General features: G+C 33.1%; 5 protein-coding genes across 5 annotated transcripts; all 5 read left to right on the top strand.

Moving 5' to 3' along the window:
* Window positions 1-1,178: 1,178 nt before the first annotated feature.
* Window positions 1,179-6,184, top strand: frpr-8 (G-protein coupled receptors family 1 profile domain-containing protein; the record flags this gene model as incomplete). The annotated part of the gene is made up of 9 exons (NM_077069.3): window positions 1,179-1,402; window positions 2,281-2,383; window positions 2,671-2,892; window positions 3,897-4,138; window positions 4,471-4,614; window positions 5,108-5,230; window positions 5,279-5,363; window positions 5,519-5,554; window positions 6,059-6,184. 9 exons carry the CDS (start codon window positions 1,179-1,181, stop codon window positions 6,182-6,184), a joined length of 1,305 nt encoding a protein of 434 aa, NP_509470.3.
* A 1,483-nt stretch (window positions 6,185-7,667) lies between these two features.
* jbts-14 (Transmembrane protein 237 homolog) lies at window positions 7,668-10,614 on the top strand. Its single transcript, NM_077070.7, has 8 exons — window positions 7,668-7,720; window positions 7,771-8,065; window positions 9,275-9,431; window positions 9,608-9,846; window positions 9,889-9,980; window positions 10,026-10,176; window positions 10,232-10,368; window positions 10,414-10,614. Exons 1-8 carry the CDS (start codon window positions 7,671-7,673, stop codon window positions 10,490-10,492), a joined length of 1,200 nt encoding a protein of 399 aa, NP_509471.2. The 5' UTR covers window positions 7,668-7,670; the 3' UTR covers window positions 10,493-10,614.
* A 1,100-nt stretch (window positions 10,615-11,714) lies between these two features.
* On the top strand, window positions 11,715-12,766 carry F53A9.3 (uncharacterized protein). The gene is made up of 5 exons (NM_077071.7): window positions 11,715-11,813; window positions 11,858-11,977; window positions 12,348-12,443; window positions 12,490-12,570; window positions 12,618-12,766. Exons 1-5 carry the CDS (start codon window positions 11,727-11,729, stop codon window positions 12,690-12,692), a joined length of 459 nt encoding a protein of 152 aa, NP_509472.2. The 5' UTR covers window positions 11,715-11,726; the 3' UTR covers window positions 12,693-12,766.
* Window positions 12,767-13,125: 359 nt separating this feature from the next.
* On the top strand, window positions 13,126-13,377 carry kreg-1 (the record flags this gene model as incomplete). The annotated part of the gene is made up of 1 exon (NM_077072.6): window positions 13,126-13,377. One exon carries the CDS (start codon window positions 13,126-13,128, stop codon window positions 13,375-13,377), a length of 252 nt encoding a protein of 83 aa, NP_509473.1.
* A 1,579-nt stretch (window positions 13,378-14,956) lies between these two features.
* F53A9.1 (Spore coat protein) lies at window positions 14,957-15,190 on the top strand (the record flags this gene model as incomplete). Its single annotated transcript, NM_077073.3, has 1 exon — window positions 14,957-15,190. The coding sequence occupies one exon, from the start codon at window positions 14,957-14,959 to the stop codon at window positions 15,188-15,190; it is 234 nt and encodes a 77-aa protein (NP_509474.1).
* Between the last annotated feature and the right edge of the window lie 446 nt (window positions 15,191-15,636).

Below are 15,636 nucleotides of genomic sequence, written 5' to 3' on the forward strand. Positions count from 1 at the left end.
TGAATAAGTTGATCAAAATCGTTTGAAAAAATTTTATCATTGTATTATTTTACATATAAAAGTTAAAAATACAAAGAATCCAATTTTCAAACTCTTTTTCTAAACAGAAACAAGTCTTTATCGCTCTTTGATTTTGGTTTGGGTACAATATCTCAGTAAAACCATACTTCTTTAACTAATCTTGTATTTTGACAAATCATATTTAAAGTGAGTTTTCGTAAATTATTATTCCCCGTAATTGGAACAGGTTTCAAATATCAAATAACATTTCTTCAATCATCATTGCTTATTCAAAGAACCTCCTTTGTTTTTGTGAAAGCTACGTGATGATACCAGCCGTTCACGACTTTTTGGCTTCCACTTCTCCGCTAACATATTCATTACTGACCATGCAGTCCCCTTTTTCTCAGTAGTTATTCACAAATTCTTGATACTATATATAGTCGAACATCATAAAAATGACTAGTAGTATATTTCAATTCTGCTTCGTCTTTTCATTGATGCCCTACTATTTACCAGAACTCACTTTTTTGAAGCCATTTTGTAAGGCATCAATAAAGTAAGACTAGTTAGTCTTGAAGATCCAACTGTTTTTTTGTTTTGAAAAGAAAGAAAAACTTAAGAAATTAGTGGATGGTTTTGTTCAAAATTTTCGAAAATAAGTGTATTTTCTCCTAGACTTTTTGAAAGTACGAGTAACAAAAACGTATCTTACTGAAATTGTCAACTATGTGTTTTTGTTTTAAATTTTCACTCTTATCTTAGTTTACTTTCTTTTTCTTAACAAACCAAAACTCTGATTTTGAAAAAAAGTTCTCATTTAATTATTCGCTCGAATAAACTAATTACAAGTTCATTTTTGTGTTAGTATGTATACCATAAATTTTACTTCCTACTTTCTCCGAAGTTTCATATATATTCGTTTTGTTTTACAAGTTTTATATTGAAGAATTTAGTCACCTAATACCATTTTCAAGGATGTATGTTAATCGTTAAATTTGAATAGACCCCTACGTCACTGCTTCTTTTTTTCAACTTTTGAACTTTGGTTGCTCCGTCTTCGCTTTTTTGTTTCGTTTCAACCAAAACTCAATTATCTCTTAGTTAGAGCCTTTTTTCTTTCTAAAACCAATTTTTATCGTGTTCCAGTGTGTGCCACACCACTTCGGCCTCTGGCTATGAACTCGACAGTTATTTCGCTTCTTAATAATTCTACACTGGTCACTACGGATCAGCCAGGTTTTTCTGGAAGTACAAAAGGAACATGCAGCTATCCAACTAATTTTGCGGAGGTCGATTACATTAGCACATATATTTACCTGCTTGCCATTCCAACAATTTGCGTGCTGGGAGCCGGCGCTGCGGTAATGTGCATTGTGGTGTTCACTAGGAAACAAATGAGGTTCGTTTTATTGAAGAGTACTTGTGAGAGTATATCTAGAAAGGACTGAATTCGAATTACCTATCCACTTCACTTTTTAAGTTAGAAAATATAAGAGACGCAAAGAAAATCTGTTCCCCGCAACGAAAAGACTTCGAACGTTTTGAGAAAGGACGACGAAGTCACGTGGCTTACGGAAACGTGTACGAGGGAAACTTTTTCATTTTTCTGCGTCTATATCTTCTAACAAACACAGTAACGTGGATAGGTAATATGTTTAATCATTATTTCTAAAAAAATGAATATGTGATGCGTGTATATCTGTACCCCAAATGGTTCACAGGAAAATAATAATTTTTATATGAAAAAAAAACGATAGCAGTTTTTTTTTTCACAAATTATGTTTCTGCCTTTTTTGTCGAATAAAGAAGGAGTCTTGTCCAACAAGTAAATCAAAAATAAAGTTAGGGAAACACCAAATGTTTTTCCCTGATAAAAATACGCTATTTAGTTCTAAAAATAAATATTTATTAGCCTATATATTTATAAAAATTTACCTCACATTAGTCAAAAACGAGCTATAGCTTTAGGCTGCTATTCATTTCAAAAAATGATCAAAAACTATTCAAATAAATCTTTCAATTTGTTCTTGCTGCACAATTCAATTGAAACAGTGATTTCAAATTTTCTTGGCCCTTAATAAACATTTTAATTCATGTACAACTGACGACATTTTTATGATTTTTTTTGATTGTATTAATCTTTTTGAAAAATTAATGACATCAAATTGTTCCCCATTTATTTAGTTTTAATTTTCTTTGGTAGTCTGTTCAAATACTCATTTCAAGAAAAAAGAGCAAATAAGGATACATAGAAATACAAAATATTTTTAACTTCAGATCATCACTCAACGTATATCTTGCCGGATTATCGGTTTTCGATCTTATCCTGCTTTCATTCAGTGCTCTGATCTTTTCACCTCTCCAAGGTTGCGTTTTGCAGGTGAGCGTAGATAACTGGTTGATATTCAGTGGAATTTGTAATGAGATGAAGAAATGTCCATCAATTTATTCATCGATAAGCTCATAGCACGGAAAGAGAAATGAAAAAAGTTATTTATGATATTGAAGAGGGATTTAATATTTCTCAAAACTTCGAGTTTCATCAAGGTCTGAAATAATTTTCTAATGTCTTAGAAACTGCGTATAATTTATGTTTCCAGAAATATGAATGTTTCAGAACACCACTAAAAACAACTATGTTAGCAATAATTCAAATAAACTATTCAGGGTCACGGGGACACCGCGGTTTGTCATTTCTTCTGGAGATCAACTCCTTGGACGTTACCCATATCAAATATCGCACAATGTGGTAGTGTCTGGACATGTGTTGCAGTGACGGTGGATCGATTTCTTGCTGTTAACTATCCGCTTCATAGCAAAATTTGGTGCACACCGCGCCGAGCAACAACAATACTTATTGCGATTACGGTTTTTAGCATATTGTTCAAAGTAAGTACAAGAATTGTCAATTTTTTATTTTGTATTTCGAAATACACACAACGTTTTAAAGTTTCGTATCCTGACTATTATGGTCTAAAGTAATGTTTTTATAATATATCAAATTTGCATATTACGGAAGTCTGTTGCTACGATAATTGTAGTTTAAAGGTTTTTTAAAATAAAATTTCTTGTGAAAACAAACATCAATGCTATTAGAGTTTGTGACCCCAGTTTTAAAATCATTCAAGCATTCAGAATATTAAACATGTCAGCACACTGTTCATTGATAATAAGTTGATCACTGTGTGAAAATGTTCAATTTTATTTTAGAATTTTTAAAATATACATTTGCGTGTGTATATCAAAACACAAGAGCTACTGACTTTGATTTCTAAGACACCGGGGAAAACATGAAAGTTGAAAAAAAATTAATTCGTAATTTACATTATCACAAAATTAAAAATTCTGTGGAGGAAAAGCAGATGAGCTTGAAATTCCAGTATTTATAATATTTAATATTAACTCGAAAATCGCTGTTTTTTATAAATTATTTTCCATCAGATTGTAATTTTACAAATTGAAAAAAAGTACACTCAAAAACACTAGAAAACTTACAATACGCTTTTTAGGTTCCCCTAGTTTCAATGAATAACTTAGAGATTTTTCAATATTTAGCAGTGCTGTGCGGCCCTTGAAAAAAGTCGGCTCTCGGCGCAAGCCGCACAGCACTGATATTTAGCTCAAAATTTAATTTAAAAAAAATGAGTTAGGTACAATTATACAAAATCCCTACCTTTTTTCATCTTGTTTTAATTTTACGGCCAACTTGAACCACGCAAAACTTTTAGGTTGTGAATACAACATTGGTAGTTTCTTTTTTTGTGTTATTTTCTGATTCAAAAGACTATATGGATTGTTATTCTAAATGTTCTAAATTAATGTACTACTTTGCAAACTGAGGAACATCGTAATAAGTTTAGTAGGCGACTATCCGTGATACAAGTCATCTTCAGGCACCAATGTTCTTCGAGTTGACCAACGATGACTGTGGTCGACTGAGAACCTCATTTCTGCGGGATAATAAGTACTACAAAGAGTACTACGTAACATTTGGGTACCTCATCGCGCTGTTATTGATTCCATGGACAGTAATGATTATACTGAATGTGTTTGTGGTAAAGGCTGTACACAAGGCGTATAAGATTCGGAGGTCTATGCAAGGAGGAAAAAATAATCAAGAAGAAAAAGATCGGAGGTGTGGTTTTATCATTTTTATTTTTAATTATTTTTTAAACTTTGGTTTCACCAGTTTTTTGATGTTAAGTTCGGTTCTCTAGTTTCTTAAAAATTTTCAAATACATCGATTTACATTTTTTAATGATTATTTATTTTTCTTATTTCAAGCATGGACTGCTAACGTTTATTACAAGAACCGAACCAGCTTTTTTGATTTTTGCATGTTTTTGTTATTTTTTATTATCTGAAAACAACTATCGCTCAGAACTTTTCTCCCTCTTTTTTTTCGATTCGACAAAATTCAAAAACAGTAGAAAACAGTTTGTCTCCCAAGTTCAGAAACAGTCTCAGATGCACTCTTATGGCCATCGCTATGGTGCTCACTTTCTTGATCTTCAACGTAGTAGCAGCAGTGAACAACTTGGCTGAGACGGTGTTCGAAGTGAGCTTAGGATTTTGGAGTCCCATTGGAAATTTGCTAATTTGTTTAAACAGGTAAGAAGTTTTAGTAATTATAACGTGTTAGAAGCTGTGTGCTCGAAAAACTTTAGAATCGGTTTCTACATGAAAGTGGCAGAGAGCACATTAGTATGGAAAAAGAAACTTTTCCGGGTTACTTTTTGGGTTCAATCTGTCTTTTCGAAATGTTTTCCAAATATTGCCATGATTTTAAGATGCTTTGAAACACTGAAAATGACCCTAAGTAATTTCAAAAAAATTTTCAAAGAAGTCTGAATCAAGTTCGGTGAAATAAATCATTCAATCTAAAAGTTTAAAATCCTCAACATCAACGCAAACTTTTGAAAATGAACAAGTAAACATTTTATACCAAACACCACCTTCCAATTTTATATCACAGAGGTTATAAAATTGGAAGTGCATGATGCTGAATCGTTTTTCAAATAGAGTTATTGAATGAAAAATAAATGAACTTAAGCCCTAGTGTGGCAAGGTTTTTGAATTGTATGTATGAACAAATAACCTTTAGCGCTTCCAACATCGTGATCTACTCGTTATTCGGAGCCCGATTTCGTCAAATGTGTGTCCTCATGCTTTGCGGGCGACAAAGTCGATGGATGGAGTGGCTCAAAGTTGGAAGGTACCCACCTCAGTAATTCTATCACTGCATTGTTCAAATTTTCTAAAAATTGTCATTCAGGAGCATGGTCAGTGATTGGGATGGTAGAGATGGTACGACGAGGAAAACTAGTTTGGACGCCAGTACTGCTCTGTTAAGTGCGAGGGTAAGCTTTAAAAAAAGTAAATCGGTACATTCATTATTAATTATTCTTCTTTAATGAACATTCTCGATTAATTGAAAACAATTTCATATTTCTTTACTATGCTTTTGCTTTTTGGTATACTGCTTTGTAAATTGTTTTCAAAAGAACCATTACAGCGAATGACGATTTCGAATTTCATAACCTACCCGGTGGTAAGTTTTGTGTGGAAAATAGAAATAATATTGTCTAGAAACGCATTTAGTTCGTGTGCAGTTTCATTTTCTCCCCGGACTGATTTGCATGTACCTTACCCATTTTCCCCAATATACTTAATCTCCAACCTCTTAGAGTTTTTATTTGATTTATTTTTTGATTTCTTGATAATATTGGTTCTAACATAATTTGTTCTGATTGGAAACTGGGGTTAATGCGTTTTAAATAGAGTAGTTTATAAATTTGAAGCAAATTTTTTTAATATGATAACTGTGGAAAGCGGACAAAATTTTTTAAACAAGTTTCACAGTTTAATTATCTTTCCATCAATAATATTTAAACAATATAGCTGTTTCGTTACTGTTTTGGTAATTTGTTAATTTACCGAAAGTTTGACGTTCATATTTGAAACATCCATTTTTTCTTTAGTAATTAACTATAATACTCAAACATACAGTATGTAAAATAAAGTTTCCATAAAGTTTCAAAAATTTGTGTTTCAGAGTTCTCGCCGATGGAGTAAACGGAGTCAAAGTGGTGCACCACATCAAGCAGCTCCTGCTCGAAAAGATACAGTAATCTACACAAGTGCTCAAAACAGACTTTCGCTTCAAAGCGCACCTTCATAACGGAAAACACGTCAAACCTTTATCATGTTTCTGTATATATCTTTACTGCACATCTTCATGGATTTTGTTAATTTGAGCATTTTTTCGATACCATGTATTATTTGATAAGAACTGCAATATCATTATGAATTGAACGCTTCATTTCTGTTTTGTTTTTTTTTGTTTCGTTTCTAATATTTATTTTTCACCTGCCTGCCATAATCAAAAGTTACTAGTTACAAATTGTCTAGTCTAAAAGTAGTACTGGTCATCTCCCTCCAAAATCATCCCGATTCTTGCGATCTCTTTTGTATTCATTTTCTTGGGTTGCTAACATTTGACCAATTCATTTCAGCTTGGCTAGTTTTACTTAAGTGTCACTAAAAATTGCTCGGAAAATTGTTAATTGAGTCCAAGTTTGATTATTTCAGACTTATATAGTTTTATATTTTCTCCGCAATTTTTGAATTCACGTTTTTGGATGATAATGCTCAAGATTTCATTGTGAAATACAGCAATGGTCCAATAAAGTAAATTTCTCGTATATTTAAAAAAAAGTATTATTTATTCAAAATTATGCTTATGTTTATCTTTTAAGCTTTTGGGAATCGGGAATAATATATGTTCAATTATTTTCATTGATTTTCCTCACTCAACAGTCCCAATATTTTTACTAGGAATATGAATACATTCGGACAAATCGTTCGATCAAATTCAGGGTGGGGATGCCTCATAAAATTTGCAGGCACAGCTTAAATGTTTATCAAGTTACAGTCAATACTCTGAAATGTGTATCCGCTCGATATGTGCAGGGAACCATTGTACTTTGAAAACTGTGTCAATATTATATTCAATAAAATTGGTAGGTCAAGTTTCGAAAGGATTTTTGAAAAATCAAATTCACGATGAAAAAAAAAATTCTTTTACTTTCGTGAAGGACAAAGCAAAAAAATTCTCACAAAAATGGCGAGCAATATCCCATTTATATTTTATATATCCGTTCTGGTGCACATCAGTTCAAATAGACGTAAAGCAGAAGTGTGTATAGCGCACATGCGGACACCTCGCGGGTTCCGCCGGCTACTGTGTTTTGAATCCGATGGACGTGGCCAGCAGCAGTTTGTCCCTCTGGAAAAGGAAATTATATCAGCTGGTTCAACGCAGAATTATCTCAATGTTTTTATTATTTCACGCAAAAGTTAAGAAAAAAGTAAAGCTTAAATATGTTCGGTAACATCACATTTTAATAAAATTTGATGCATGTAGGGCTTGAGAAAATCATTCCGAAACTTAAAAGTTGAAGTCATAAAATGATTATTCACGTGCTGACAGCATTTCAAATTGTTTCAGGTACACATTTACCGGAATATGGACCAGGTTCTTTCATTTCATGACAGATGGTGTGCTAGGTGAACACTGCTAGCCCCCCCCCCCCCCACGTTGCTATTAGCAACACGCCATCTCCTCGGCATGTATAGATTTTTCACTTACCCTCTTTCTTTTCAAGATGCCCCCAACAAGTCGTCCAGTTCCTCCACCTCCCAAAAGAAGAATCAGGTATTATTTTTTTCTGAAAAAGTATAAAATGAGTTTGCCAATTTTTTCAGCGAGTCATCCTCGTCATCAGATGATGAACTTACTGGCAATAATTCCTTTCGTGAAAATCAACAAAGACGATTTCGAGAAAATAACGAGGTGGGAAACATAAGCGATAGCGATAATGACGAAGTGTTCTCTCATCAAGAATCTCAGTCGGTTGGATTTATTGAAACAGATGAAGAACGGCAGCGTGAAGAACACGCACAAAATTCAAATTTGCGAAATCGAAGAGTTTCGTATGGTAAGATTCCGGTGCCTCCAATGTCAATGACAGTTGAAGACATTCAGGAAGCTGCAAAACATGTGAGTAAACAATTGGTTTTTAATAAAAAAGAAGAACCTTCGATCAAATCGTAAACTTTACAACTTTAAGTTCACTTATTCAACATACTTTTGAATTCTGAAAAGCTTTTAAATTAGAAATGTTCTGGTAGGAAAGACAACTGTAAAAACGAAATTGTAAAACTGTGAATTACAGTCCATAACTTTGAAGGATACCACAAAACACTCAAAATTTCACTATGCATAAGATTTCTCAAAAAACGGTTTAACGCTTTTTACGATCATTCAGAATTTCAATGAAAAAGGGCTTGTTTCATTTAAGAAACAGCGTTTTTTAACTTGTTCGGGCCAAAGAAGTTCGAAACATATTGTTTTCCTAATTATCACCTTATTAGTAGTTTATTCGACATTTTTGAAAATACATTTTCCTTCGATAAATGCGCAAATTTGTGAAAGACAAATTTGTCAAAGTTAATTTTTGAGAAATATTTAGGGTGGAGTACGGATAGTGAGGAAATTATTAAAAATCATTTACATTGTTCTGTTATTACTAATTATCATAATAAAACTATGAAAATAGTGGAAAGCTTTAAATTTCGAATCAAAAAACGGTGAAAACTAAGCTTGACCGTGAAATCTAACCGTGAAGTCCAAAAAACTGTCGAAGCACTGGCTCATGTTCAAACTCATAGAACGTTGGAATTCGAATATTCTGAACTTAATTATATAATTTGTTTTTTTTTTGATTGACGATTTTGAAAAATGAATGAAAATCAAGTTTTCACCGATGCTTGACTCAAAATAAAAAATGCAGTAAATTTTTGAAAATAAATCATTTACTATATATAAAGCGCTTATTCCGTTTGTCCATAGTTTGTAGTCTATGTAGTCTTTGTAGTCTGCGAAGTTTTAGCTTCTGGAGGGATGGTGAGTTGGGGTTAGTGTAAGGATATAGTCGGGGTACTGTAGTGGTACAATGGTGGTACGGTAGGAGTACTGTATGATTTCGGTAGTTTCAGAAAAATTTGTTTTCAGCTCCAGAAGTCGGGGGCCGCGCCGAAGGTGCGGTCCACGGCTGGTATTATAATATTAGATTATTGTAGCAGCATAAATTTCTAATTGTTTTCCCACAAGTGTAGTTTATTTTTCAGAAGTCTTTTTATGATCCTTGGTGGCAAGTTTAGTAGAATATTTTTTCAAGTGAGCAATTCCATTTCATTGCTTTTCCAGAGCAGGGAAGATCCAAGTGGTGAAACAGTAGAAGTGAGGAGACCTAACGATCCTAGGAGATCATCAGTCAGCCTCGACGTGTTCAAAAGTTTTCGTGATCCTCACGACAAAAGAAATATGCCGGCAAAGGATAAAACCATTTACGTTGAAGGCCCAAGTAAGTATGTTCTCAAATATCCGCAAATAAATGGAACAGAAAAAAACAAAAAAATAACAGATTGTACTAATTTTTTTAATGAACGATGATTTGGTTAATAGCTGGTTTAAATTTCCATTGAAATTTTTAAAGAAAACCACACAAATTTGAATAATCACCGGTAAAAAAAATTTCAGATGGAAAGTTTCGAGAAATGAAAAAAGGAAAATTTTGGAACAGAGATAAATTTGACTCTCCAAAAAAAGACGCAGAAAAAAAACAGGATGAAGATTCAGTTATACCGTTTTTATTGAAAGCACCTGGTCAAGCGTATAGAACGCAAAGAGTATATAATCAGATCGCAAACATTATACAAGGGTTTCTTGCTGGAATTTCCGTTATGCTGGCTATTTTCTCATTTAATTTGGAACCAGAGGTAGGAGTTTTTCCTTTTACATTCTACAATTATTTTTTCTAGGTTTTACTAACTGGGTATCGTTACATGAGCCTTCCAATCCATGCTGGTTTCATGGTGGCTTTCACTGTTGGTTTGGTATCTGCAATAGACAGGTATAAAAACCAATTTGTTTTTGAATCTGAAAACTATAATTTCAGAACTGGAATTTACGAAGTGGAACATTTCACTTCCAGAACACGTCTCACCGCAACAGTTTACAATAATGGACTTATCACATTCATTGTATGGTTTGTTGGATTGGTTTCAACACTTTTGTGCATCCAATTGGAAAGTCAACTCGCATTTGCGGTTTGTTCAAACATTTTCAAATACAATAGTACTTAAAAACCCATGCATTCTTAAGCCAACAAGAATCCCTTCCGAAGACCTAGTTCACCACTGGAGAGTTTTCAACGTGTTGAGGGCTCTCACATCAGGTCTTGGGTTTTTGTTGCTGGCATTCAAACCTGATTCTGATACAATGGCAAAGGAATTGAGAGAGTTAGTTGGAAAAAGTGTGCAGAATTTGTTTAATGCAAATTTCAGAGCAATTTACGAACAATTGGAACTTGTGACTTCGGATCCAGAAAGAAGGAGAGTCATTATTACAGCAATGAAAATTTAAAAAAAAAGAAAGATAAAGTTAAAATAAAATATCTGATAAACGTGTTTATCTTATTTTGTGTTTGTTTATTTTAAGATTTATATTTTATTTAAATGCAACATCAATAAAGTCGTCAGATTTTTTCCCGACGATCTAAGATAATTTTTTAAATACCCAAAACGATGCATAGATAGCAGAGATGTGCGGCGAGCTGATTTTTTCTCAATGTTTTTTTTTTGATTTCATGTGAAAGAAAAAAAAACTTGTATATGTTTTTTCCACAAATTTCACGCGAGAATTTTTAGTAAAGAAAAAGTAAAGTTCGAAAAAAAAAATGTTCGAGTTGAATTGCACAAGCATCAAATTTTCAGACTACACGCAGCTAACTGCTATAACTAGTGTTAAAATTTCATTGTCAGGTTCGGACTTTGAAAATTATATTAAGACTAGTTCATCTCAATATTATATAACGAGCATTTATATTATTTGATAGAAATCTGGGTACGTCGTGCTGTATCCCAAAGTTTTATCATATTTTTTTAAACGAAAAGTGAATATATGTGAGGCCTCAAACACAATTATTTCTTATAGTATGCAAGACTGTTTTTCAATTTGAAAGTGACTTATTGAGAAAGTCGAAAAAGAAAGTTGTAAAATTTAACACTTGACCTCTGCCGTACTTTTCGTTCCCAAATTCGAATTTTGCAAAAATCTCGTAGTTTGTTGAAATGTTTTAGAACAAAAAATGAATAGCAAACGTGTCCAGTTAATGAATCAAAAAGTGTCATGACAGTTTCCCTCTTTTTTTTTTGGCCCAATGATCGGTCCGGTTAGTGAGCAATTTGTTAGGTGTGTGAGAAAACGGAAGATTTCGTTTTCGTCGCGGAGGCGCCTCAAGTGCTTTGTTTCGCGTATACACGAAAAAATATACATACGCTGCGGTCTCATCTCCGCATGATTTTTGCGGCGCTACCAACCCACAACCTCTGTGTATTTTTCTTATTTGCCCGTCCGTCAAACATGCCAGCCGATATGCAAAATTTAATTTCACAAGGTTTACAAATGTTTCAATTCTGAACTTTCCTGATTTTTTTGAAGCGTTACTAGAAAATTTCCAATTTTCCAGAACTCCGAAGTATTTTACAAAACTGGCAAATGAGCCGAAACCGATTGCACGGTCTCGTTATTTTTCTTTGTTGTCTCATATCTTTATTTAACAAAAATTAAATGATTGAATTAATATTTTCAGAGTTTTATGGCTCTTCAACTGTTAAAACGACCGCGACCACTTCCAGCTTTTCGAGACGAAGAAAAAGGAATTTATGCACAGTGGAAAATTAAAGTAGGTCACACAGTCTTTCGCAAACTGATTCCATTATTTTCCAGGGGTTCTATTATCGAAAATCAGGACTACCAAAAATCTCGATCAAAGGTGTTGCTAGGGTTAGATATTCACAGTTAGAAGTCGAAGGGAAACTTCCACATTTTAAGATCTCCAAACAATTAGTAAGTTTTTTTCTCAAAAATACATGCGTGAGATAGATTTTTCAGTTTGAGAAACTATGCCAACTTAGGCATGGCACTTAAATAATGGAAATGCCACAAAAAAGATTTCATTGAAAATTAGGACAGTACGTTTATTTTTTAATATAATTTATTTCGAGTTATTGCAACATAATTTGATCAGTGCGAAATTTTTGGTCAAGACGAAATTGTTTGGTCAGTGCAAAGTTTTTTAGTTAGTTCCTAAATTTTGGTCAGTTTGAAAGTATTATATGACAAATTCCTGGGGCATAAGTTGCCTAGTGTAAATTGCTTGAATGATAGGTCGCAGAAATTGTTACACTGAATGTATACCTGGAATTTTGTTATTAAGGTGAATATTGGATACGTTGAAAATGTCAATGATGATATTCTGGATGTAAGAGGTTGCGATTTCCGGCTTTTAATATTTGGTGTTCAACATGTAGAGGTACCTACAACTTTCATGTGATACAATAAATACAATTCATTTATAGATAATTCGTGACTGGCTCCGTTTTCTGGTTATTAGACAACGCATTCCACATTCATTGATGGGGCTTCCGTTCGATTGGCAGGTGAGATTTTTAAAAAATCATCTTTAAGCTGAATAGTCATTTTACAGGTGAAACCAATAAGAGATGACAAAGAGTTACAACTATCTCGAATTTCCCCATTTCATTGTTTCAAAATATGGTAATTTGTTTTGCGCATGGTGCTATAAAGTGTATCCATTGTTGTTAATTATTGAATCGAATGAAAAATTGAACATTGTTCACAAAAATGTTCTAGACACACTTGCTTCTTAACAGATTATATTTAATGCCAGAGCGACGAGCAGGTGTAATTTTAGGTGAGCATGTTTATCTTCCACTGAAAATTAATAATTGACCAATAATTAAAAGAAAATTAGTGAGTCACTCAATTTCCGGTCTTGTTAAAATTCCAAATAATTGCTGAGTCACAGACATTACGTCATCTTCCAGTCTGATCAGCAACAGTGAACTTTTCGATAGCGTTATCAGCATTTATTCACGGTATAAATACTCTTTCCAAAACTCTCCTGGCATCAATTTTCTCATTCATTATATTCAAAGCTTTCTATTCATTCTTTATTTGAATTTTCCTTCACAATGTCGTACTACGGTAACGGAGGATACAATCCATATGGAGCCTACGGGAATGTTCCACCGCCAGTCTATGGAACACCTGGTTTAGCACCACCAACTGTTCATGTCCATACAGATGGAGGGCATCACCATGGTCACCACCACCACCATCATAGTTTCCTCCATGAACTTGGACATGCGCTAACTGGACACCATCATCATCATCATGGCCATCATTTTGGACATCACCATCACCATCATCACGGACATCATTAAAACAATCATCACTCTTCTAATTCTTTTATTTTTAAATTACAACTGCATAACATTTTTGAAATTCTCATAATATGTATTGCGCTACCTGCAAATGGTATATTTAAATTTTCAGCGGTAATAAATAAATTTGATATAATATTTGGGTCAAACTCTTTTTTATTCTAAACTTCTGAAAAAGAAATCATCTGAACTTACATGTAAAATTTAATTTTAAAAAAAGGCATCAAACTATTGCTGAAACTGAGTTTGATCCCAGTTCCAATGGTGTATTTACGAGTTATCTATGCTTACGATAATAATGCAATTTTTAAAAATTTGAAGACAACAATTTCACGTTAAGTACGTTTTTCGGTGATTATTCCCATTCCTGCGGTTGAACATCACTGTAGGTGTAATTTTTGATATTACCGCCAAATTATAAAATTTATAACCATTTTTCCGCGTTTTTAGGATTCACATATTCTGACAATCGCCAAACAACTTATTTATATTTGGTACTTGTGTATTACATGCCCTCATTTTAATAGTAATTTTTAAGGTATGCGAAATAAAAACGTGAACCACACTTTTGCATTTTTAGGCTTAGGAAATAGCAATTTCTAAGCCTAAAAAGAGAAAATGTATATCACGTTTAATTTAAATGGAGAAATTAATGAACATTAAATTTAATTAAAAAATGAGGGCATGTAATACACAAGTACCTTATATTTAAAAGTGCTACACTAAGTCGAAGTCCTTTTGCAAAAACTCTGTCGACCTGCCAACTATTATGTTTAATTTGTGCCAAGACTCGGTTCAGTATAAAATAACCCAGTAAACTCAATTTTATTTCACTCATCAAATCATCAGATCACAGTAATAACGTGATTCCCATGATTGGTCGTGATCTATTTTGAATTACATTATAGTTTTGTTTCAAATCATATGATGTTCCGAAAATTTTAATGTACATTTTATGAGACGTAATGTTCCATAAACGGTTAACAATCTAGAACAAAGTTACACTTGCTGATTGTTAAAAACGACAGAGTACTCCTACAATCTCTAATGTTAAAAAAATCAGATAAATATCTCAACCGTTAGACGCATTTAAAATATGCGAGGGATTTAGTGTTTCTCAGTTTCTTGTTCGGAACAATTTCAGTATGTTTTCAATGATCATGATTTTTATAAACGTGATGGAATGAAAATTATTCTTTCTGTTCCTAATGCATTTTAAAACTGAACTATTTCGCAATGTGTATATAACTATTTATCAAAAAACTTTGTTAGTTTGTTTTCACTTCTTTTTATTTTGATGCTTAAAAACCCCATGACTAATAATAATAGTACGTCATATTCTTTTAAAAAACACTTATCAATGTCAAAATAAAGGTGGGCTTGACTAATTTTACTTTGTTATCTTTTTTCTGACGTAATTCTTGCCGAGTTCGGTTTAAATAGCAAGCCATGCTGACATTTTAGCATCAATTCAGCATTTCTACACAGGACTTTCCAGTTTTCCCACTTCAACTTTAACTCTTCAACGTTTTCCTATTTGCATTTTGCTATAACTTCGCTAAACTTTATTCTTCAGAAAATGTCGTACTACGGAAACGGAGGATACAATCCTTATGGAGCATCTGGATATGCACCACCACCGGTCTACGGAGCTCCAGGATATATGCCACCACAAACTGTTCATGTCCATACTGATGGAGGACATCATCATGGTCACCACCATCACCACCATGGATTTCTTCATGAGTTGGGACATGCCATGACTGGGCACCATCATCATCATCACGGCCATCATCACGGACATCATTATTAAGATGACTCTTTTTCAATTTTTTATATGCCTGGTTTTCGTTTCACTAAAGCCTACTAGTGAATAAAATCATTTGCAACTGTTGTACAAAGTCATGGATTTTTGTTTGTAAAATAATAAAACTGAAGAAGTTTTCCGCTTGCTACGGTCATTCTAACGTATTTCCTCAATAAGTAGTGCATTTCTATTACGAGACAATTGGAAATGTTTGGAACCTCTATTCATTAACGAAAACGCAATTCCAAATTTTATTGAGAGTGAACAACGATAAATTTTTCCTAGAACTAAATATTCCTTGTTATTGGTGAAAACTTTTTAAGCCCCTGTTTTCAATTATCAAAAGCTGATTGAAATCATATTTTAAAAAGGGAATTACCTGATGAAAAACTTTGTGTTTTTGAAGCTTTGAAATTTGAAAATAATTATAAAAATTAGTTTACGTTATAATT

Source organism: Caenorhabditis elegans, chromosome X (genome assembly GCF_000002985.6).
Source record: "Caenorhabditis elegans chromosome X".
In the NCBI taxonomy this organism is placed as follows: domain Eukaryota; kingdom Metazoa; phylum Nematoda; class Chromadorea; order Rhabditida; family Rhabditidae; genus Caenorhabditis; species Caenorhabditis elegans.